At 38.7% G+C, this 24,858-nt stretch overlaps 1 protein-coding gene across 1 annotated transcript in view; it reads right to left on the bottom strand.

The window, feature by feature from the left end:
* The window catches only part of SLC35F1 (solute carrier family 35 member F1), a 235,020-nt gene that overhangs the window by 10,395 nt on the left and 199,767 nt on the right, over positions 1–24,858 (bottom strand). Inside the window, exons 6-7 of the mRNA XM_026845819.1 lie at positions 20,514–20,566; positions 15,110–15,264 (exon numbers count right to left, since the gene is read on the bottom strand). Coding sequence (XP_026701620.1) covers positions 15,110–15,264; positions 20,514–20,566 — 208 coding nt within the window. The remainder of the gene's footprint in view (positions 1–15,109; positions 15,265–20,513; positions 20,567–24,858) is intronic.

Raw genomic sequence — 24,858 nt, 5'->3', positions numbered from 1 at the left:
AAGAAACTCGATGATTTGCTAATTTTGTTTTTTCACCCAGCCATCATGATGATGATCACAACCATTATTACAATGGTTATGAAAATGCAAATTCTCTTTTATTCGGTCCATTGAACTGGAAATAGTCTGCAGGAACAGACTACTGGAGTTGTGGTGCTCCAGTTCCATTTGTATTTTACAACAGCAGCTGTAGACTGAATCTCTTGGCAGGTAATACGAAGCCCAGCTCCCAACCTATGGCAACCCAACTGTGTCTTTTAAGTCTTTAAAAGGAATTTTTTGTTATAGGACTAACTGAAAATTTAGACTTGTCATGTTTCACATATTCAGTGATAAAGTATGAAATGAAAATTCTCCATATTTTGACAAAAATGAATAAAGAAATTAGGTCTATTAATTCAAATTTTAAACCTTAGAGAGAAGTGATCTCAGAATCACACTGATGAAGAGACAAAAATGTACATATCAGATGGAATTAATTTAGTGCCGCATTTCTGTTGACACCCTCCATGCTCTCCAGACAGACAGTTCCCACCATCATCTTACTCCAATCAGTAGGTCTGTGCAGTCTGAGGAACCTCTCTGTTTTGTGAACTAATTCCATTTGTAGCATATGCTGCACAGCCCATCACAGCTAAGGCCAACAGGGGTTCCTGCACCGACTTATGTCTTTTCCCCTGGGTAATTTCACACGAGTACCTGAGCGGGTTGAGCAAAAGGAGTTAAAACCAAATTTCTCTCATTATCTTTTATATAGCAAACAGACATTTCCACTCAATTTGATGAATTGATTGAGAGACTGAGCTTCTCTTCACACTGCTTTCTATTTTCACCTTCAATATAGCAAATGAAGTTCACCGTGACCAAGTGCAGAAGTGGTGCTGTGGGATGCACATGCTCTCCAGCCAGCAGCAGCACCAGGAAGAGTGAAGGCTCTGAGAGCTATGAATTCACACAGTGCTTTCACTTGTGTAGCTGGATATTACAGACATATTAATTTATTAGTTACAATGGGAGCCAGCATCGTAGTCATAGCCCACAGTGCTCTCTGGTGACTCCCTCAGTTCAGACCTACAAGGACCTGGCCAAATTCGTCTTGGGTCAGGACTGTGACTTAAACTATTGCTGACTACTTTTGTCCCAGCCTATGAGGAAGATGTCCCTTTGGGATTCAGGGTCTGCTCTGCTCTTTATCAGGAGACCGATCTGCTGGTTCAGCCTTTATTACTGCAGTCTACTGTGAGGGGTGAGAGATAAAGACCCGACCTTCAGCTGATCACTCATCCCAGGTGGGAGTTAGGGGCAGAATATTTCCTAGGAATACACAGACATCTTGCCAAATGGATTGCAGAACTAAGCTCTAGGCAGGTGATGATACATCTTTGTCATCAACAGAAAATGGGGAAGCTACCAGCAATGAAACATAGTATTTTGCAAAACCCTCATGTCACCAAACACCAGAAGGGCAGCTCTGAGTTTTCCACACTGCATTTGAACAGATAAAACTCATCCATCTGAATCTTTATGTCCTTCCAGATCTCGAAGATCTTTAATCTAGAGACCCCTAAAGCATTCCAAACCACTGAGGTACGGTTCAGCATGCCTTCTCAGCTCTCCAACTGCAGAAGCTTGAATGGCCGAGCAGGGGCGTTGGCTCTCTTGCTGAGAAGAGGACCAAGGGGTGCTGGACAGCTTCAGTTCCGATGACAACTTCTGGGCAGCAGCAATGTCTGCTACCAGCAGGATTGCACGATCTTCACACTTTAATGACCTCCAGCTATTTCCAAGGCAAACTGAGGTTATAGTCTTAGGTGATGACTTAAGCTCCTATCGTGTCCTCTGAACTTAGCTGGGATGCAAAGTGAAATTTTCAGCTAGTTCTTCCCCATCTTTTTTCTTTTCTTTCCTGTCCATTGGCAGTCACATGAAACGTTTTTCACTGGATGAAGGAAGCTTGAGTTACAGGGCATGTCTCAACACATCATTGTTGCTCATGTCAGCCAGAACCCAAAGCAAGGAACATCTGGCTTGCTTCAATGACAGTGGAAATTTGACATTGGCCTCATTGCCATTTGTTGAAAAGAAAGAAGCCAAAGGAAGTTTTGCCTCTGCAATTTCACACATGAGAGAAAGGCCATACTCCTCAACTCCTGCTGCCTGTTTGCATCATCAGTGTACTCTAACTCAGATGAAATGCTGCCTGCTACTGTGGCTTATACTGAATTGCAATGTGGCACCACAATTGTGAAGTAACCATATGACACACTTGCTGTATTTTCCAGTTGATTCTCAGAGATCCTGTTCTAGTGCTTGCATGGTTTGCTGTAGGTAAAACATAGTGCTCCATGACTTCTATCATACAGCAGTACCCTCTTTTTCAGTCCTTGCATGGAATTTGCTGGTGAGCATTGTTTAACTGATAAGACAATGGTGAGCGAGAAAGTCTTAAGCTCTTAAATGCTGAGGTTTTCTATACAGGAGGAAAATGAGGAGGGGGTTACTGAAAAACTGTCACCACAAATTCTGTTAAAATTTGGGAAACTTCATAGTTTTCCTGGAGTTCATTGGTGGAATAAAACAAATTTAAGGAGAAAACTGATAGCATTTGGAGAAAAATAGCCAAGGTTGATATAGGCAGCTGTAAGGCAAATACTGGTTTTGTACAAATCTGCATGATTTCATGCTCCTCAAATGCATCATTAGAAATTTCACAATAGGCTATCCTTTCTAAATATGTGCCTGTTAGGGCAAAACGTTTGTGTGAAATGGCTTATCTTCCTTTCCTGGGTGCCGGGAGAGATGGGAACGCTGCTTTCTCTTCTGTTTCCCTTTGCTGCTTCTGTCATCAGATGCAGAGAAAAGATGAGCCTGTGTTCTATACCCCTGCGGTACCCAGGCTGTCTAATTAAAAAGTGCAAGGTAGAATGAGTCCTGCAATCTGTTCTAATCTTATCTACATAGGAAAGAGATTTTTATGTGAAGTTAAAACACTTATATTACACTGCTCTAATTTTCTGTGAGCATCCTTACTGTGGGATAAGGGGACTTCATTTCTGGGTATTTTATATCAATCACTTGGCAAGACAGTGGTAAAGCAGTTATCCTTCTAAATGTTAACACAAAAAGGAGGAACACAACAGAAATGCTTATAAAAATAAAACCGATTTATCCTCCCTACTTTTACCTTTCAGTATTCTTTGCTGGTTTGCTCTCAGCTGTCAGCTGCCATGTGTCCTTCTGGTTTTGTGTGTAAGTATTTAATATAGTAGCAGCTGTCTGTTGTACTTTATTCTCTATTACTGTATATGAGGCTAATTCTGTTCAGTGTGTTCAAAACCAAGGTTACAATAATTGATTCATCTTGGATCCTTTGTTTATAATCTTCTGCTGAATCAAACAATATATTCCTGCAGCAATGCTCTCCCAGAATGGCATTTTTTTCTCTCAGCCATACAAACGAGGAGCACCCCTACCCTGAGAAAAAAGAAATATGCACAGCTGCAGTTACCCTTACCATGAGGGACTATGTAAGCTGTCTGGGGGGAGCGTGATACAGGTGTTTTGCATCGGGGCTCTCTGTGGTCTGGTGCATTTGCTGCAGGCAATGTGAGGCCAAACTTCAGGAGTTCCAAGAGCTCTCAGCTGAGTCAACTCACAAGACAGGTGCATGAAGGAATCAGAAGGGTGAGCACATCCTAAGTCGTCAAATCCAACCCCCCATTACTGCATACAGTCAGATCACATATTCCATCTGGCAAATACACCCTGTCCTCCTGCAAACATTATTAGGGTTTTTGTCCAGTCCCTGCTAATGTATTTGAAATCTGTTCTGGAAACTCCCTGCTACAATAGCAAAAAAATCCCCCTGATTTCTATTCCAAGTTTATGCATTCTCAGTTTCCACCCATATGTTCTTATGTGTTTAGCTCAAATAATTCTCCTTTCCTCCCTGCTAATTTATTAATTTATATATGTTGAGGTACCAATAGTCCCTCCCATTCTATCAGAAATCAAATCCATGTTGCATATGACAAACATTTTCTAGGATTTGCACATTCAGTACCTTGTTAGCAGACACATGCTTACACTGTTAAGGCTTTGGAGCAGTTAAGAGAAAAAGCTCTTTTTGGCCATCTTGAGCTGACCAAAAACCTCTGTAGCTACAGCCGGCAAAGTGCTGTCCTGAGATGGTAAATTGTCCTGTCCTATGGCATTAACACTTCTCCATCAATATTAGGAATACCTAGACTGACCCATTTGGAAACAGCTTTGCCACAACTGTGCTCAAATTCCTCCCATCTGTCACCACAGACATTACCTCACACTTTGTGCTTCACAGCATTTCTCAATGTCATGCAGTTCTTGTTGCCTGATTATTTTAATCCTTCTTCCTACTGAGGGTGCCAAAGCTGTTATTACAGTCACTATGCAAGACTGGTCTTCAGACCAACTCTTTGGGACCTCCATCAGTAAGCTCCTTCTAGCAAGCTGTTTCTCTCTCAGCACATTGCCTTGTCCTTTATCCTCATTAGCCAGTTTATTACCTAGCTTCCAATCCTTACAGTGCTAATCCTGTTCCTCAGCTTAATTGATAATTTTCTACACTGCACAAAGCCTTACAGATTAGATCTAACATTTGACTTTTGTCTACAAAAATCTGTTAAATTATCAGACAGATTTAGATTGGATGATATACCTTCTGTGAAGGTTGCATTTTATCCAATTTTCCATTTATCTCCATGTCCCAAGTTACTTCTCCTTGGTGGCTACTTTATTGCCTACTTCATATACAATTCTTCCAACTGTCTATATTCCCAAGCTTGAAAGTATTCAGACTATTGTGTTCGGTTTCTGATCTAGCTATTTCCATTTCTACTGTTATTGTGCACTGTCTTCATATTTAACTCTCATCCTTGCTGAATGTGACAGAAGGTCCCAATTTCATTTTGGTGCCAAACTAAAGGTTGTTTAATTTTGGCTTCTGTTGTCTTTGCATAGCAAACCTGTCTATTCTCTTCATATACAAGAAGACCTTTTTGCTGTTTGTTTCACTTTCTTCTTCATTGCCAAGCTTGATATATCTCTTACAGCAATTAGACTTTATTCCTTTTCTTTTTGACCTGCACAGTATCAGTTTTCTTTTGTGATTATTCTGTATTCCTTGTTTTATCTCTCTATTTCTTTCTAACAATTTTTTTAAAAGGATGTTTTGTCCAGTTGCATCTGGAGCTCTCCTCTACAAGTTCTCCTTTTGCACTTAAGATACAAAATCCAGATTACTTTAAGTCAAAGGTATTTCAAATCTCCTTCAGACCAGTTATGAGCCTTTTAAACACTTGAAAGAGCAGATACTTTTACTTGCTAAACTTAACATATGCAGGTGGCAAGAATAACTCCAGAAATTTATTCCAGTTAATATAAATTGCTTACCAGCAGTGCTGATGACAAGCATCTATCCCATATCATGGGTTTGAAAGCTTCTAGTTTAGTGGGAAGGGGGAGTTCAGACAAAAAGAAGATGCATTTTGAAGACTTTCTAGCAGTTAATAAAATACCCTACAGCTTAGATTAAAAGCATGTAGAAGTGATGTCTTCTGACTGATGTCATGTCTGCCTGTTCACCCATTCCTTCATTTTGGTAGGAATTAGAAGGTAATTTGGATGTTATAATCCAGTATATCTGTAGCAGTCATTGATTTGGCTGGTAGGAGGCACAACTGTAGTAGGCACTTCAATCCAGTTAGTTAATCAAAACAGATAAATTAATTAATTTCCAATGTTACATATGTGGATGGCCAGGTATAATTATTAACACATTTCCTAAATATTCTACCTTCTTTTCTGGTCACTTCTGGAAACAAGGACTTACTCAGTTCTGTAAGAAATCTCCAAATTTATAACACAGTATTTAACCCTTACTATTTGCTTTCAAAGATGATTCTGTCTATATCTTTGGGGGACTTCTAGCATTTGTTTCCATATGCTAAGGTGGAAATAGCACTCAAGCTGAAGAATCATAATTTGAAAACCTTTGTAGATTTTCAGTAACTGAACCTTATTTAAGTTTTTTAATGCAGCTGCTGCTTTGTTAATTCATTACTTTTGGGGGGGGGCTGTCTCCTGAGTTGCAAATTATTGTTGAGGTATTTATCTCAACATGTTCATTGTACTCTGTTGTCTTCAAAAGTATGCTTGACTAGGGAAATGCTCAGATTCTATTTTTTTTCCCCCAAGTAATTATGAAATTAAGCTTGCTGTTTTCATATTCATTGAGTATCATTTAGAAAAAGTATGTTGTCAGTAAGATCCAGCTTTTTTAATAGGATGTCTTTGTTATGCTTTTCTGTCTGTGCTTCTACTTGTAATAAAGAAAAAGGCAGTATTCATTAAAATATTATTTACTTTCTGCAGTTTATTCAAACTATTTTTTTTTGTTTTCTGTTGTTATGCATTTGTATTGCTTCGTTCTCCCAAATTTCCTTTTCCAATCCATGCTCACCAGCACCTTTAAAACCCACATGGTTTTGTTGAAGATTTATCATTCAAGAGTTAATTACTTCTAATAGCAGGAAGATTTCCGTTTATATGTCTGCACTGTCATATTCGGTAGGAATTATAAGCACTTCACCTTTACCTTCCAAATGATACTTCACTACTTCTTCCAAAACACTATTTATTTCCTTCAGAGTGTAAGAATTGAACTTCATCATGTACTCTGTGGTATATTTAAGAGATCTCTGAACAACTTTTTCCTTATATTGAAACACAAAATTAATTCAAACAAGGTAATATGAGATGACTGTTATTTGTTTCCAAGTGCTCAAAGCCCACTGTTACTATATTTGGCTTTTTGCATTTCTTTAAGTTAATAATATCCAATTATTAACTCCATATGAAAATGATTGATGGATGATGCCTTATCCTAAATGTAAGGATACCGTTGCATGTTCTGCCAGTAAAATGCTGTTGCCTCCCTTTGGCTGCTATAGTGCTTGTGTCTGGAGCGTTGTTGAGCCTGGGGCAGAGGTGGGGACAGAAGAGACTAGTTAGATCGTCTTTTCTGACTGCGGATAGCAGTGACTCAAATTACATACAAAATGAATCAGCATTCTGAATTACACATGCCCCCAGTTCCCTAACCATTTCTCACTAGTTCCCTAAGTACAGCTCCTCCTTTCCTACCCCTGCTAAGAAAGAAGTGAAGACTTGGGGATGATGGATGCAGCATTCTGCAAGGTCCCATGACAGGGAGGTGAATTACCTTCTTCAAGCAGTCAAAGTATATTCCTGTTTATTTATCCATGTTCAACTCATTCACCAAAGCTAATTCTTTGTTCAAGACACTTAAGAAAGAGCATTTTATAACAACTGAAAGCCATACCAACGCTTAGCATAAGAGAAATGTCAATGCTGGAAATTTACAGTCCTGTGGTTCCCCTTAATTTTGAATAAAAAATCAGAGGAAACTCATAGGTTCTGTGCTAGTATTTAAAACTTTGTTCATGATTTTGCTTGAAAAATAACAACTTCTCACTATAAGGTAAGTAAACCACTTTCCCAGTGCCTTGTAGGTCAGAGCACTGAAGTGGTTCATTGCAAACAAGTCTGACCATCAATTTAAGTAGATTACACAGGCAGGCAGATATACTTTCTCTTTTCTTTCTCTGGGGACTGTCTGTGAACAGGCTGACTTTACACATTTGTTTACTACAGTTAATGTTTACATTATTTCTTCATTTCATGTATTCTTTTGAGTAGTCAATACCCATTAGGCAATTTGCTATCCAATATGACCAAAGGCAGAACTCAGTCACATAGTGGTGGACTTTCTATCCCTTAACTGGTTGGACTGTCAGTATAAACTACTTCTTACTTCAGTCTGAAGTTGGTTCTACTTAGTGATTACTTGAGTTTCAAGTGACCTCAAACACCTTTTATACAAATGAAAATTTACTTGCACACCTACCTCATGCATATATTTAAAAAGAGTATAAATGTGTAAAATTGAAAAGCTCTTTTGAAATTGCAAGCACATATTTTCACATCTTAACACTTAAGCTATGAAGAAAGATGTGATGCTGAGACATAAAAAGATTTTATTCAGAAGTTACACACAATAAAAAGGGGGAAGAAATTGAGAAAGAAAAGAAATATTATGACCATATTGATACAAAAGCCCCAAAACCTTACTATTAGTTCAAAACCAGTGTGGATAGCAAGGCACAGAATAGTGCTGTTGTCAGTAAACCCTGTTAACCACTCATTCACTAAGAATATTAAGAAATCTAAATTACACAAGTAAGCAAATATAAACCCATGCACAGGTAGGTAGATCAGCTCCTTGCTGTTCTCTTGCTGTAATTGTGAACTAGCTCCTGTCTAGGAAACCAAACCATTGTTCTATAATTAAAGAAAATATTCCTAAACTGACATGTAAAATAGAAACTGAAGCTCTTTCAAGAACAGAAATCCTGCATTTGCTTCCCTCATGAAAGACCTAAAGCTGTTGTTACTAAAACAAAGTATGCTTGCTGGTAACTCTGACAACTGCTGACTGGAGCTGCCAGGATTATCTCCATTGCAGATGCCTGGAAGCCTGAAAAGCTCCTTCTTGGGGTTCTGGGCCGCCTAATGCAGAACTGAGATTTGTCATCTGGCTTCCAGAATCCAAGAGCTGCATAACTCGTGTTTTCTCATGCCTGAGATCTTCCAGTTGTAGAATACCTGGCTGAAAATGTAGGAAAATGTGCACCACTACAATCTCTTAGGTAAGTGGGCAAAACAACAGTCAGAGTCTGAGAAATGACAGCCTGTGTTCCCTTGAGAGCATACTGAAAACAGGATGTTTTCATTTAGCATTTGTTTTGATAATTAGGCATTTCCAACAAAAATGTATTTTTCTAGAAAACTCCTAACCAGTTGTCAGCAGTCTTTTAACATGAGATCAAAAAAACCCAACAAAACCCCAAGATAAAAGCCCTGAAAACAACCTATAAAACTTGACATTTATGATGAGCTAGTGTCTGAAAAAATATAATTGAAGTTGAAGCTTTCATCGTAACTTCTGCAATATGAATGCCACATCCTTTACACTCTTTTTGACGGCTCCAAAACAGTGAGTGTCTATGTTTCACTATTCATGCTTTGCAACTAATGAATCTGTTGCAAGATAACACTGTGAAAGGAAGAGATATTCTTTTAACAACGCAGTATTTTCAGAAAGCTGCCACATCTGTGCTGTGGTGTTAAAAATCTATTGTCAGACTGTGGAACATCTTGGTGGGAGTCATTTCATTTTCCATCTTCTACACTTTCTTGTCATTTTACTTCATAGCTTTTTTATTGTACGGCATTCTGCACCCTCAGACAAAGGGTGAGTGGATGTGGCCCTTTCTGTCATAGGAATATATATTCAAGTGTGACCAAAGACACAGGTAACTCCTTTCCACCTCAAGGTAGCTCTTCAAACATAGACACCTGACTATTTTCTAATCGATTATAATCTGGAGGAGAAAATTCAAAGAAACAAACAAATTTAAAGAACTGTGAAAAAAGATGCTTTTAAAATTCCACTTAGATGAAAGCATGCAGACAGTACAGCTTCATGGGAACAGAGTCGTCAAGAGGGAGTCCCACTGTAAGAAATTTAGTATTCTGGAAAAGAAAGATAAACATGCACGTAGGTTTCTGCGCATTTCCAATGGCATACAGAATTAACTAGTAATATGATTTATCCTCATTATTATCAAAGACTTACCGGGATAAAGGCCCTGTGAGATTAAATTCCATTCAAACATAGTTTATGCATCAAGCAGCTTGCATATCCAATTTCATCAGGAAAATATCCTAAAGTATATGACTGAGGAAGCAATAATGTGAAAAATAGTTGTTTAGCCTGCACTGCCTGCTCTACTAGAAATAATGATGCTCTGCTGACAACACCACCGCCAAAGTTTAGAATATGTAGCTGTCAGTCCCTTAGCAAGTGCAAGCAAAGAAAAGAATCTTACTGACTTCAGCTTATACTTGCAGGTAAGTTTAAAAAAAAAAAAAAAAAAGATAATTTGAAATATTTTCTCAATCTGATAACTGGGAAAAGTCTCTCAGGTATTTATGGATGGTTGCCAAGCAAAAATCAAAATAATAAACAAACAAACCTCCCCCAAACCAAACCAAACAAATTCTACCTCCTACTCCCAAACCCCAGACATCATATCTATCCTTCATTAACAAAAAACAGAACTGTCTGAAGCATATAGGCTCACCATAAAGCATTGTTTTTATCTCCACAGTCATGAAACTGTGAATTTTTTTAAAGATTATTCCTTGAGTGGCAGACTTTCCTAATTTAGGAAAATGAACTGAAGCCCACTGAAGCCATCAGAAAAGCTCATACTGGCTTCAGTGATTTGGATCAGAAAGGTAAAATACATGCTTTTAATGGAGTCTCCTAATTATTTTTCTTTGTTTCCACTAGGGCCAAAGTTTCATCTTAGTGAAGCCCAGGTAAATCCCCAAGTCATGTGTACTGCTTAGGATCTGTGCTGTCAAAAATGAAATTGGAACCTATTGCCTCCAACTTGTACCCTCTGTCCTCCATTGGGTTAAAACCCCATCTCCATCACAGCTTGTTTTTTGGTGTAATTGGAAGGCTGTCATCTTCTCCCTGCCATTGGAGGGACTCTGCTGTTAGAATTAGTATTGAAAAGTCTTTTTTAGAAGTATCAGTAAGGATCAGCAAGTGAGGTTTCAGCTGGCACCATTTCAGTTTTCTGGTGCTGAAGGGTTTTGACTATCATGTTTATCTGTGTAACCAAGCCCTTTGTCACAGATACTCTCCATGATTCTAAATCAAGATATATGACATTCTTGATTTATTATGAAGTATATGCATTTTCTTCATTTGGAAATTGCTAGTATATCCAGAAATTCTCAATTTTTATAGCCACATCTTCAATAAAATAATGAATGAATTTGCCAAGGGAGAATATAATTGATTGTGCTTGGCTTGCTAGGTAATGATCTAATATAGTGTGACTTGACCTGCTGGTGCAGAACACAATCAGTATGCATGCTCTAGCTGGTGGAAAACATAAAATAAACTGCTTAGATTATTTAGTGAGAACCCAATTTGCTTAGAATGACTAAAGCACAACATACAGCTTGCAAATGAAAAGTATGAACTTTAAAAATTCACATAAAAATAAAGCTAAGGCTGAAACTAAAATGTAAAAAAGAACACCTCCTAAGCAAAAAACAATGGAAGTTATATAAAAGTTCCAACCCTGTACACATGGAGAGCTGGTCCAGAATTTCCCAGCACCGCAGGTGTCAGTGTACAAAGTGTACAGTGCACTGGTGTCATGACAAAGAATGACTATCACAGTCTCTGACAGGGCAAGGACAGTCCTGTTACTCAGAATATTAAATTCCCTCCACACTATACCTAGACATCCCTCTACACAGCATATCTCACATTTGTGTTGCATCCTTCTGTCTGGTTCCAAAGTTGTTTACCATCAGGTCTATATACAGAAAGCATGGGTGAAACCCAACCAGTAAAGCAGCCTCTTGGCTCATTCCCCACACTGGGGGGGCACTGTGGATGCCTCCTGCCTGTGTGGGTGGGAAAGAGCCTTATGCAGACTGGCTTCAGAGCACTCGAGAACACTGATGTTCATAGAAACCAGAAATCAAGGCAAAACTCAACCCAAAAGATAAGTTTGAAAGACAAGAGGTAAAGATGAGTGTGACAGTTCAGGACATAATAATAATAATCCATCATCATCATCATCATCATCATCATCATCATCATCATCATCATCATCATCATCATCATCATCATCATCATCATCATCATCATCTATTATGTTGTAGGACTGAGCCTTTGTTTTTCAAAGCAGGAGATAATTTGTGCTTAAGAAGATGAAATGAGAACAGATAACTAAGAAAGTTTTGAATATCAAAATTGTATAGAATACATCAATATGGTGAGAATTATAAAAAAGGATTGAAGATACGGAGTTGTATATTGAAATGCTATGTCAGTGGCCAATATTCAGCCACCGAAGAGGTCAGACGTGTTTCCCCATCCACTGGAATATTTGGAATCAATTATTGATTACAGAAGAACTAAAAAGAGAGCTTTTATTTGGGGGATGCAGATAATTTTAAGAACGATGCACTACAATCTAGTCATCTATCTTAAATTGAAATTCATAAATCATTACATTTTAATACCATAACACCTTGAGCAATTAACATCTTGAATTACAAGTATATCACCAGAGTTGTGTCAAGTTAACATGCTGTATGTCTAGCTTCCATGGGCCTGGGAACTGTTCAGTGTGCTACAGAGATATCTGCATATGGGGTAAGAATACAAATGCAGCTGTTTATAAACTCATTGTTCTGCATGTCATGATGCTGTAAGTCTATTTTATAAAAAAATTAAATGCTAACGAATCAAAACACTTCAAACATAATCTTCTGTTTGGTTTCAGAGGCTCTAAAGCCCAGTTAAACTAATTTCCTGCATTTTCCATGGATTTTCATAGATTTACTGCTGTAGGTGCAATAAACATGTCTGATGATAAAAGTAGCGTCACAGGGCAAAAAAATCATAACTGTTTCTTGAAAGCCTCATAAAATTTTATTCTGCAAGGGGCACTAAACCACTCAGTTGATCCTAATTCAGCATAAAACCATTTGCTTCCCAGTGAAGTGGGACTGTGCCCATTGGCCTGTACCACAATAAGCAGAAGGAGCTGCATATCTGAGGGAGACATACAGAAAGCTAGAAAACAAGCAAGTGTACCCAGTCTTAGGAGGGGAATTAATTTAGATCATTTAATGTTAACATATTAGACTTCATTGTTGAGTGGAAGTCACACATTTCACTGTTCTACTTCCCCACATAAAATGATACCTGCTAGTAAACAAGAAAAAAAAAGAAGGAGGTGATCTGATTAATAAGAAAAACATAGTAGCTAAAGAAGTAATCAGATAACATTAAAAGCGGGCTTTTAAATCTAGATGATCTCTGAATATAGCCTCTCTTTTCAAATTTCTTCTGCAGTATAAGTTTGAAGGGTATGAAAGGAGACACTAACAGCTTGGGAAATTGATACTGCATTTCAGGTACAAGGCCCTTCCACAAGATCCTGACAAAGGTCTTCTCCTTATCAGCACTTCAGCTAGGCAGAACAAAGGAGAGACACAGATGAGTTATATGGATTGCAGGATGAGTACAAACCACAAAGGAAAAGCAGTGATAAAAAAATGCAAATACACTCTTACTATCTATGGGGTAACAGGCTTCCTGGAAGAATGGAGAGACAAGAGCACTGCACCAGGTGCTGAAGAGACCCTTCCTGCTTCTCAAGTTGAAGGGACTATCTAAGGAAGGATAAGATCCAACCAGATGAGGTGCAGAGAAGAGCTTTCTCCGATTAGTGATCTAGGGGCTGAGCGAGGATATGACCTCTCTGTTGATGTACCAGTGGACTAAAGGCTAAGGAGACAGGGGTATTCCTCATGCTATGGGACACTCTCGGCAGAAAGACAAGTGGACCAAAAGCAGCCACAAGCAAATTTATGCTGGAAATAAGAAGGTTTGTAACTGTTGGAGTAGTAATATTCTGAAACAGTCACTCAAGGAGGGCAGTGGAGGTAAAACCCTAAATGAGGTGAAGTAAGAGTTTGATAAGAGTTTATGAAGAAGACTGCATGATACAGTTAACTGTAGGAGAACGACATTTTCCGTTTTCTAATCAGATGAGTAAGGGCAGAGGGGACCAGCTTCTTCTGCCTTTCAAGTTCATGTTTGCAAAATTGCCTTTTTTGTTAGGTTTGAGCAATGCTGAGCACAAAACTGTCCAACCCCTGCTGTATTTTGAGTCTCTCCCTCTAACAGAGTTTGATTTTGCTAGAATACCACCACTGTTTTCAGAATTAAATTTACCTGTCTTTTACTGTGCAACATAGTTATTTTTCTTAGAAACAGTGGACTAACGTCACTAAATATATTTTGCTATGGGTATCAAATAACATTATTAACAATTTTCACCTAATACCTAATGTTAAACACTTCAGATTTAAAGTGTGGGGCAGAAAGAACAAGGAATCAAATCACCATGAGACAGACCTGTGAAGCAGCAGAAAATCTTTACATTGTGTTCTCAGTCAAATTTTTGTTTCTATACTTGCTTTTCTTCTGTCTGCAAAATTCTAAAGCCATAAAACCAAAATAAAAGGCAATAATTATAATAATAATAATTTTGTGTTAGATTCTGAAGTTCTGAACTTTCACTGTCTCATTCAGATTCATTCAGGTACCATTAGTATCACAAAATCTGATTTGAGTTGGTTAGCTACTCAGAATTTTAAGGCTTTCATTTACCTAACACTTCTCTGGACCACCATTTTAGCTATCAAGTAACCTCCCTCTGATGAATAAATGATGGTACAAAGCAATTGCTTCCAGCACCCTGATGCTACTTTCATATGATGGACACTGGGGGGGATACTTGTCAATAATGAATTGCCATTCCTTGTAATCGGAGACCAAATGCGTGTCTGTAGAACACAATGTTTAAAATATTAGAGGACCTGAGAGGTAAAAGTTTAACTTGAACACAAATCTGATGCACATTTTGGCATTTAAACTAACAGGCAAGCCATTGGTTTGGCTGATAAGAAAGGTGTAATTCATGGACAATTACAAATTATAAATACAGAATCAGCATGAATGAAACATTCGTTCAAAAAAATCTATGTGATTTTTGGCAGAGTCCTTCCCTTCATGCTGCCACGCTGGTCACAGCAGTAGAAAGTTACCTCTGATAAGTAAAATTAAATTAGTGGTACAGTTGCTGATGAAAACGTACTTAAAACTTTTAACAACAAGACCAAATGAACTCTCTTTAAAAACTGGAAATCATAAAATAAAACTGGTTTTGGGAAGCCTGAAATTAAAAAAAAAAAAAAATCTGCACTTTTACTGTGTAGATCTAACAAAGCTTGGAGGATTCTTTTGTTTCATTGTTCTGCACTGATGTTTCTTCAGGCATACTGCTATTACCCAAATACATTTCTCATTTCCACATACCTTATAGTGGAAGAGGAATAATCCACAGAAGAGGCTGTACAGGTCAGCCGTGAGTAAGGAGAGGTTGACGGCTGTAGCACTGGTTTTCTTTATGACCACTGGCATAAAGCTGTAGAGGCCAAACATACAGGCGCTAAAGCCAACATACAACAAGCCTGTGGAAGAGAAACAAGAAACAAAGTGATCTTTCATAGCCTGCAGAAATGAGTCATGATGTGAGGAAGAAGGCTGTGTTTTTAGGAAAGAATAAAAAATATCTTTTAAAGAGATACATGGATTCAAATTATTAAGATGGACATATATAGAGACTAAGAACATAATTCTGAACATATAAGAAAACCAGTGAAAACCATACCAGGAGTGGACACGAAGACCTTTCTCTGTGGTCTCCATAATAGCACTGCTGTTTTAAATTGGTGTATACTACTAGCGAGTACCTCATGTTCAGCATAAATCTGGATGAAATGATGCATTTGGACACATCAAATCTAGTCTCTTAAGGAACTGAATGTCCCCAACAAAATCTGAGTTCAGGTAAGTTGGATGGAGCATACAATATTTTATGGGAATGCACACAAAAATGAGTGCAAAAGTATTTGCAGAGATGAATGCATGAAGACAGCACTCAAATGATGGAGGTCCTAGTCCTATTTTGCCAGCAAATCTGACAAATCTCTTCACAGTTTTGTGTCTCTGTTCCTCTACCCATTTCTGTCTGTCTTCCTTAATAAAGTTTTCCGGAGCTGAGACTCTTTCTTGCTATGTGTTTACAGAGTGCCTCACACAAATTAGATTGTTAGATACTAATATAATAAAAAGACATTACAGTAAAAGCCTAATTTCATTTAAAAACCTAAATAACTTACTGGGAAAGAATTCATTGCTTCAGTTATTACTTGATAAATCCCAAGGCAAATTAATCAATATGAAGTTAAAAAAACAACAAACACTTCACTCATCTGCCCTCATGCAAGTGTTATTTCTTAGGCTGCCGTATGCTGCAGAATTCCCAGCTGATATGTGCAAAAGCCTAAATTTAGACTCACGCCAGCTCTTCAGAGCATGTTGTTATTGACTAAAAGCTGCAGAAAATCTGATGATTGCCAAAGTCCTGAAAGGAATTAGAAGGGGGAAAAAAAGCCCATATGATTTGTATCTGCTTGTGGATCCACTTAGTTAAAAACACTTTAGAAAATCTATCTAAAGGACAAAATCAGTTTGAGTCTCTTAGAAGCATCTGAACTGAAGTGCACATTCATCTGAAACAAATACAGCAGTCATAAAATGTCAGTGTCCATGTATCAATTGTTATGGCGTGATAATGAATTTGAATTTATATTCAGAATATGGATAATCATGGTAAGAACTGCTTTTACTAACAGGTAACAAATTTTTAAGGTGTGCATTGTATATGTGTAACAACAGAATCAGTCTTAAGCGGTGCTTAAAAGAGTTGCTTTATGCAAACTCTGCAATTCTTCTGTAGTAGGCAAATGATCGCATCAAATGGAGCGTAGTTTTGATCAATACGAAACTGTTTGCATACACGAGCATTATGTCAGCTTTTCTTCCAGACTTACATCAAGAACAGGTCATGTGCAAATGCCATTTTGGACCCTAAGTCAGCATTCTCAAAGCACAGTCTGCAAATCATCAGCTGGTGCACCAAGCCCCCGCTAGTCAGTCTGGATTTATCTCACATATTCAGGTGCTTTGCTGGGTTATGCTTTCAACTAGCAGTGTCATTTTATGGTACCGCTTTGGTGTTCACATTCTTTAGCAGTCAACTACATGCACTTCAAAGGTTGCTTTTCCAAAGGGCACTTCAGTTCCTGTGGAAAACTGCTTAAACTGTAGCTCACCTATCAGAGGGGAATATAGAGTGGCATTTCGTTTATATCTTAAAAATCTATGTAATACGCACCAACTGGAAGGCATTTAATGGTGACCATAAACAAACTGGAAATAACATATGATTTTCAGATACTGCTTCTTAGAGGGCCAGTTTTCAGAATAAAAAGTATGTTTTAAGTCAAAGGCTGGGAGCCTCAGCTTCTTGGGCACCGCTGCAGTGCAAATGGCAGCCTTGGGAATCGCCACAAGTGCAGCAGTCCCAGGTGCTGGGACCTGTGTCCAACCAGGCCTGAGTCACCAGCACCAACTGCCTGTAGCCGGCACTGAAAGGAAGCAACCTGGTAAATTAGGAGGTGCTTTTGTAATGATCTGGTGATGGGCTGGTCTGTGTTAAACCCTGAGAAGCTCATCTGTAACTGTGTCTGCTTTCAGATGTGCTGCCGCTGGCCTGAACTGAAGGCATAATGTGCATGAAGGCACCTGTGGGTGGGATTCATAACACCTCACTGGACACAAACTGAGGGTTGGTGGTCAATGCAGAGATTAGAAATCCTAGGGTGCAGATTGTCCAACCTCTTGTAGACACCAGCTTTAGAATAGTATGATGTGTATGATAGTATGATTTGTGGGAATCGATTTACCTAAACCAGATGTCCACATCCCAGGTATCTAAAGTTGGTGGAAAGCATCCCATCTTGTCCATCAGTGTTTACCCTGATGGGTAAGGTCACCAGTTTTGCCTGGTGAGGTGTGAATTCCTCGTAAGTGTCTGAACAGGGCACTTGGGATCAGAAGATCATGGGGTGATTCAGGCTGGATCAGAGCTCAGAGGTCTCTAGTTCAAACCCTACTCAAACCAGGCTCAGCTGTGAGATCAAAGCAAGTTGCTCAGGACTTTGCCCAGCCTGGTCTTGAAACCTCTGAGGATGAAGACTACACAACCTCTTTGGGCAACCTGCTCCACTGCCTGCCTGTCCTCAGTGTGAAGATTCTCCTTTTATCCAGTCTGATTCTCTCATTTCAGCTTCTGCCTGTTGTCTCTCATCCTCCTGCCATGCACTGCTGTGAAGACCTCAGCTCTGTCCTTTTGATAACCTCCTTGCAGGTAACTCCTTGAAGCTTTCTCTTCTCCAGGCTGAAGAAGTCCCAATCCCTCAGTATCTCCCGACTTCTCTTAAGACTAGGCATCTTCACACAGATGGGGAGGGTCTGCCCCCAGGGACGCTCTGAAGTAGCCCAAATACCACCAAGACTAACAATGCCTTGGGAACTTCTGTTTTAGTTCCTGAGCAGTCTGGTTGAATGTTACATGCGTTAGCATTTTTACTCCAAAAGCTACTGTTTCATTGGGATGAAATGGAGTCAGTTATGATTTTTCATACTGTATTATTGGAATAAAGACCATTCAGAAATATTCAAAACCCCTAACAAAGGACACTTCCGTGGAGATTCAAACTGGCTTTTCTCTTAAAGAAAACTGATGTTTGTTTATTTGTTATTATTTCATCTATCACTCTACAAAATGTGTCATAGTCTCATATGAAACCACTCAGCCAGAACAGTATAATCATTCTCCTTTCACTCAGGCTGCCAGCAAGTATTAATACTTAAACCTTCAAGGATTCAAACAGAGCTACACTGATTTATACTAGGTGTGAAGATGATGCTATGTATCAGGGGAATTTCCAAAATTAAAACCAGGAGGGCCACAGCCCGTTTTAAACATGATAGACATAACAGATTGGCTTTATATCTTTATATTCAAAAATCATTTGCATTTTACATCAGTTGAAAGGTAGATCATCCATTCTTAATAGCACAATTATGGCAGACAGCAACAGGACACCTTGAGTCACTTAGGTTGCCTGCTGTGACTTTATCACTACCATTCAGAAGGCTGATGATTTAACTCTGCTGGACTGCAGGTTTGAGTCTGTCTCAGTGGATAACTATTGAGGACAAGCCTGTGACCACCCTGACATAGATTTGTCAATCACTACTTGACAACCTTGTATTGCTGCCAATGCACTGGAAAGCACACCGAGTGCAGTGGAAGGCAGCAAAGAACACAGAACTACACATAATTGTCACCATTTAAACCGTGTTCAACTACAGTATATTTCCAATTACTGCTCTAACAAAATGAGTACGTATTTATGATGCTCTTGCTAAGATGATCTCCTTATGAAGCGTAGGGACTCTTCAGAATTAGTGACTAACTTTAAAAGACATTTTAGTGGCATCACAGACCAAGTAAGACTTTATTTTAATAGCGCATTTCATTGATATTGAGTTATAAGAGAAATCCCATGGAAGTATAGATGACATTTACACGGATAGTAGAGTAATTCACTATGACCATTGCTAGTTCCATCAGTACCAGATTAATTATGTCCCTGAGCTCCTTATCATGAAATATAAACAAACATTGATGCAATTATGCTAATTATCTCAGATTGAGGAAGGCAAATACACTTATAGCATGCAGTTGAGTGTGTTTCTCCATGGATACTTTAAATTGATTTGTCATTTAGTTTTACAGCTCAGCCATCAAATCTCCAAGACTTCTAGGTGCAGTGTTTTGTGAAAGATGCACTGCTTTTATTAAGGTTTATGATGACAAGAAATTGTGAATTAAGTTTAAAGCGAACAGCAGTGTATTCCATAACTTGTATCCCCTGTCCTCAGGGATTCCTCACATAATCAGCTGCCTCTGCACACTTCTGAGCTGTCATTTTGATGTTCATTCTGAAACTAGGTAACAATCTAATTTCAAAGGACTGCCAAAGCTTGAATCCCCGACTAAGTGATCAGCTCTATACTATTAGTAGTCTTTTATTTCTTCTATTGTCATAAATAGTAAAAAAGTGATTATAAGGACTCTCCTAAACGTTGATTTGCTTTTAAAGCAAATAATTTGTTGGACTAATGAGAAAGCAGTCTTAGATAATAAACTCAGCTTCTGAACTGAAATGGGAAAATGCTATCCACTGCATAGCAGAACACCATTAAGAGCTTCATTGTGCCCAATGCTACCTAAACTTGTCTAAAAGATACATCTGCTATATTCCACCAAGACTACTTGGAAAGCAATTAACCATTTGCATACAGAAATGCTCCCGTTGGAAATGAGTTTATGAGGCTATAATATGCCCTGCAAGTACTTTTTTGGTTTTTATTAGGTTCCATTTTCTTTCTTTGACATTCATTGAAAAGGTTTGGCTCTTAATGACTACCTCATTTATTTGTCCCAGTGTTCCACTGAATCTTAGAACTGGATCCCCATTATTGTTTTACTTTGTGGCTGTCTGAATAATTATCTTATGGTATTCATATGCCTAACCTAATAGTGCAAGGAAGGCATAATACAGCAACGGGAGGACAGATCATTTAAGAAAGGTTATGAGGCATTTAGTGTAACCTTTGGCAGTAACTGGCAGAAAAGTCACAAACATTGGCTCCCGTGAAACTCTGTGCCTGCCTCCCCAAACATGGGTTGTCTCCACACCTCTTCAGCAACTATCTTCAATAAGGTAAAGTGTTTTCTTACCTATTTGCCAATCCCAGGGAACTTTCAACAGCTCTTTGTGTTCCATGATTGCACTATAAGAGAAGAAAAGGCAAAATTTGATGGAAGAGAACAGAAGTTAAATTACTTCCACTCATTCAATTCAAATTCTGGACAAAACAACATAAATAACCTTATAACAAAAGAGCTCTCTAGGAACCAAGTGCAATCAGACTTTGCTAATCCACTCTGGCATTATCCCTGTGCCTGTGTATCTGAATGACCTTCGGGGCAGTAATCAGATGTGATAGCATACAATTTCTACTTGTTTATTTCCAGCTTTCTATATACCTGCCCAAAGTGACCATCCCCTTATTTCTTCAATCCTCTTGTACTCTTCTGACTTAATATTCTGAAAGCTTTTGAACTTTAATGATTAGTAATGCATCTGTCTGAGTTATTCACCCTTCAGAGTGGCTCTGCAGTGTCAAATGAATAGGTATCACAGACTGGCTTTGGAGAGAATACTGTGATTTGTTACACACTGAGAGAGATCAAATAGTCACAGAAATGAAAGTCAGGAAACAAAGCAAAGGATGGGTCAAGCCACAAAAGTCCACTTTTAACATCTTGTAAGTCTTGCAGTGCACATTAACATCAAAATACCAGATCTAGAAAATTCTAAGGTGTCAGCAAAGTCAGCTCTTCCCAATCCAGGCAAATAGACCCTCGGACATTAGGTATAAAGAAATCTACCTAGACACAAGGTAAGTCTTCACTCAGCTAACCACTTTCTCTCATCAGTGATTTCCAGATAACTCCTGATGTGCAGAACTCTGCATGCTAGTCTGGACACTACTGTAAACAAGTATAAAACATGGAATTACACAGATGGAAAAAACAAAGTACCTAGTACAAAAGGTGGCATGTGGAAGACGAAATCTAATAGTAAAACTGCAGGAACTCAGTGCCTTCCAGATTAATCTGGTCTAGAGAGTTGCATCCTGGAAATTCTAATTTGCTTGCTGCTGATGTGTGGCAAATCTAATACTGTGTACAGAATAATAAGATTATTTTGTCTGCAAAATAACTAAATTATAAGTGTCTTTGCATGCATAAGGCATATGTCCCTCTTATCAGCAGTTCCTGAATAATATAATAAAAACCACCTGCAATATCTCTTGTTCTAGTAAACACATTTTGATATAACTTAAATGTAGAAGCATTACTTTCATACTATTGCTTATGATACAAAAGAAGTATAAAACAACATGCTATGGCCTCTGATCCATTATGATCTGTGAAACAAAGATGGGTAACTGCCAGAAGTTGCCATTTAGTGATGCCAGATTCACTGAAGAATTGGAACCACAATGATCTTTCAAAAGGTTGTGGTGATTGGAGAAGGTCTCTGATGACTGAAAAGAGACAAGTGCAACATCCAGTTTCAAAAAGAGCAAAACTATAGCCTGGCCAACCTTATACTAATCTTTGGGAAGACTGGAAGCAAATATGAACTCATGCACCTGGAGTGGAATAGTCTTACACAACAGTACAGGCTGGGAACTGACCTGATAGAAAGCTGCTTTTTAGAAAGAAACCTTGGAGTCCTGGTGAATATCAACCTGAACAATAGTCAGAAAAGTGTCCTTAGAGCAGAGAAGGCCAACAGCACCCTGGGCTGTATTAGTAAGAGTCTGACGAGCAAGTTGAAGGACATGATTTATGAGACAGCAGCTGGAGTACTGTGTTTCCAATTTTAGGCTGCCTAGAATAAGACGGACATTGACAAATTGGAGGGAATACAGTGCAGCTCCATCACAATGGTCAGACGACTGGAGCACATGATGTAAGAGGAGATGCTGAAACAGCAGGGTTTGTTTAGTGTGAAGAAGAGAAGGCTAAGCTGAAGGGAAGGAGGACAGGACAATAAATTAGCTGCCTTAACTACCTAATGGGTAGTTACAAAAAGATAAGAGTCAGACTTTTCTTGGAGGTGGATCACAAAAGGATGAATGACAATGGACAGAAGCTGCAATGTGGGAAACTCTGATTAGATATATGAAAAAAAAAATATTGGTCAAACACTGGAACAGGTTGCTCAGCAGGACTGGTCTTTCCATTCTTGAAGATATTAAGAAGTCAGCTGTACAAGTTCCTGAGTAACCTGATGTACCTTTGAAGTTACCTTTGAGTTGGTTTGAGTAGCAGCTTGAACCAGATGACCTTCAGGGATCCATTACAAAGTAGGTTATTCTGTGATTATGTGATTCTATCAGACAGCATTATCTCCATTTACTGGGTAGTTGCTATATCCCCAATTCTTGTTAACAAATTTATTCTCTTGTTTTGATAGACAGTTCTTCCCTTCTGTAATCACATTCAACCCACTAAACTTCTCTTTCTGCCATGTCCAAGTAGTTACTCAACTCTTTCCTTTACTTCACTGTTTTTCTCACACCTTAGCTCTTCATTTGCTGTCCAAGAGGCATTATCTGGGTTTATTTTACATTAGAGTCTAATATTAAGCACTTTTGCTAAAAAATGTTCTAGAAAACTACAGCCTACTTTGCGAAAGTCCTCTGGGAGACACAGCCCTGTACTAGAGCTGAAGCATGAACTAACATGAGTCACCCACACTTAAGATATTTGTAAATACACATGGAATAAAAGGCAAACACCACAGCTTTTTATTTTGAGATCAGTGCATGTCAACAGAGAGGACATTCACTTGTGGGTGCTGCTTTGTCTTTCCTACATTAAGCATAGTCCTACACACTTTTCAGTATTTTCCCTTCTTCAGAACTGTACTGCTCCCTGTCAATCCTGTGAATGTTACACATCCAGTGGTATTGGCGCACATGTTCCCCATCCTCAATCGCTTTGTGGATGACGACCAAACTTTGACCAGTGCTATGTCTACCATGCTGGGAAATGGCCCTATTTTTTGAGACATTCTTTCCTCAGACTGCTTCAGTTTATAGGACCTAAAGGTCCTATATTGCACCAAAGTGGCCAGTAGTGTTTTGAAGAAGAGTAACGTGAGGATCTGGCTTCTCTTTGAAACACTTGGTATATTTAGTTAGATTCAGCCTCTGTGAACACATAACTATGTGATGTCTGCTCTTCATTACAGGTAAAGGTAAGAAAATGCTGAATTGCTTCATGGAACTAAGTGGCAGGATCATTATTGGCCTCTCATCATATGCAAGCTTTTGCCACCTTGTTAAAAGAGTATATATAGGAGCTAAGTGTGGTCAGGGGTCCACAAAGGGCCACAAAAGCACCAGCAGCAAAAAGTTTGGTGGCCAGTGGAGAAAAACCTGCTGGCGAGAACTTTTGGGCCAAAGATTGGCTAGAAAAATCTTAGGGATTTCAGCAAAGAAATGGTTTCTTACTGGTTTCCTTCCAGTTGTGTCCTGTGTATACAAAGAAGCCTTGTTCCAGCACCAGCTTCTTCTCCCCAGCAAAACAACCCACAGACCCTGAACTGTGACTAACTGCTTGGGTCAAGAGGGGGTAATGGCACTATAATTACATTCAGGAATACGAGACATATACATGTCAGTTTACACACACAGAGTAAGATAAGGGCATTGTTTTGATGCTCTGAGAGTCACTTAGTACCTCCCTACCCTGAACACTGTAGGTAACAAAAACACTTTAGTCAGAGACACTGGGCTCATTCATGTACTCTTGAATTCTGTATTTTTAAAAAAGGATCTGCTTGTGTGTCAGTCAGTTAATGTAAATAATTTTAAGTCACGTGTTCAGATCCCACATAAATATAATAAACATTCTGGATAAAGAAATAGAACCGATTAAGTGGGAAATGATGGGTCAGTGTTTTGATCAGTCTCTGTCCTCAGAAGCTGAGTAGCTCATATGTGCAGGGAAGCAATTTAGTTTTGTCTAATAATCAAAATTTATTCTGTGTAACAAACCCAGTGACGGATCTGCATAAAATGTGGCCATCTTGCATGGTGACTTTTATTACACTTTCATCAGTTACAGTATTACAACACTGGAAGCTATTTTCCAGCTCTCAGGCTTGCAGGTGAGATGCTCATTAGGTATATGTGGATATAGAAAAGACTAAATAGTTCCCAAAATCCATGCAACAATCACCTGAGTACTAAATATTTTGAAGTGAAAAGGCCAGATTCTTAAAGGCTTTTTCATTATTTCTTCCACCATAATATAGTTACACAGAATGAGCCAATCAGTAAAGTAACTTCTGACTGGATGTGTTTTCTACCTGTTTAGATATCTAAGTGACCTTTTTAAAAGTATGAAACAGAACCGGAGAGACTGTACATTTTGTTATTCATAGATCGGAACAACATGTGAAGCATCCACTTGTCTTCTACTCCTGCCCCGCCCCCCC

The sequence above is a fragment of the Athene cunicularia genome (genome assembly GCF_003259725.1).
Source record: "Athene cunicularia isolate RWA chromosome 3 unlocalized genomic scaffold, athCun1 chr3_part1, whole genome shotgun sequence".
Lineage (NCBI taxonomy): Eukaryota > Metazoa > Chordata > Aves > Strigiformes > Strigidae > Athene > Athene cunicularia.
The sequence above is the reverse complement of the archived record's forward strand: the minus strand, read 5'-3'. Positions and strand labels throughout refer to the sequence as shown.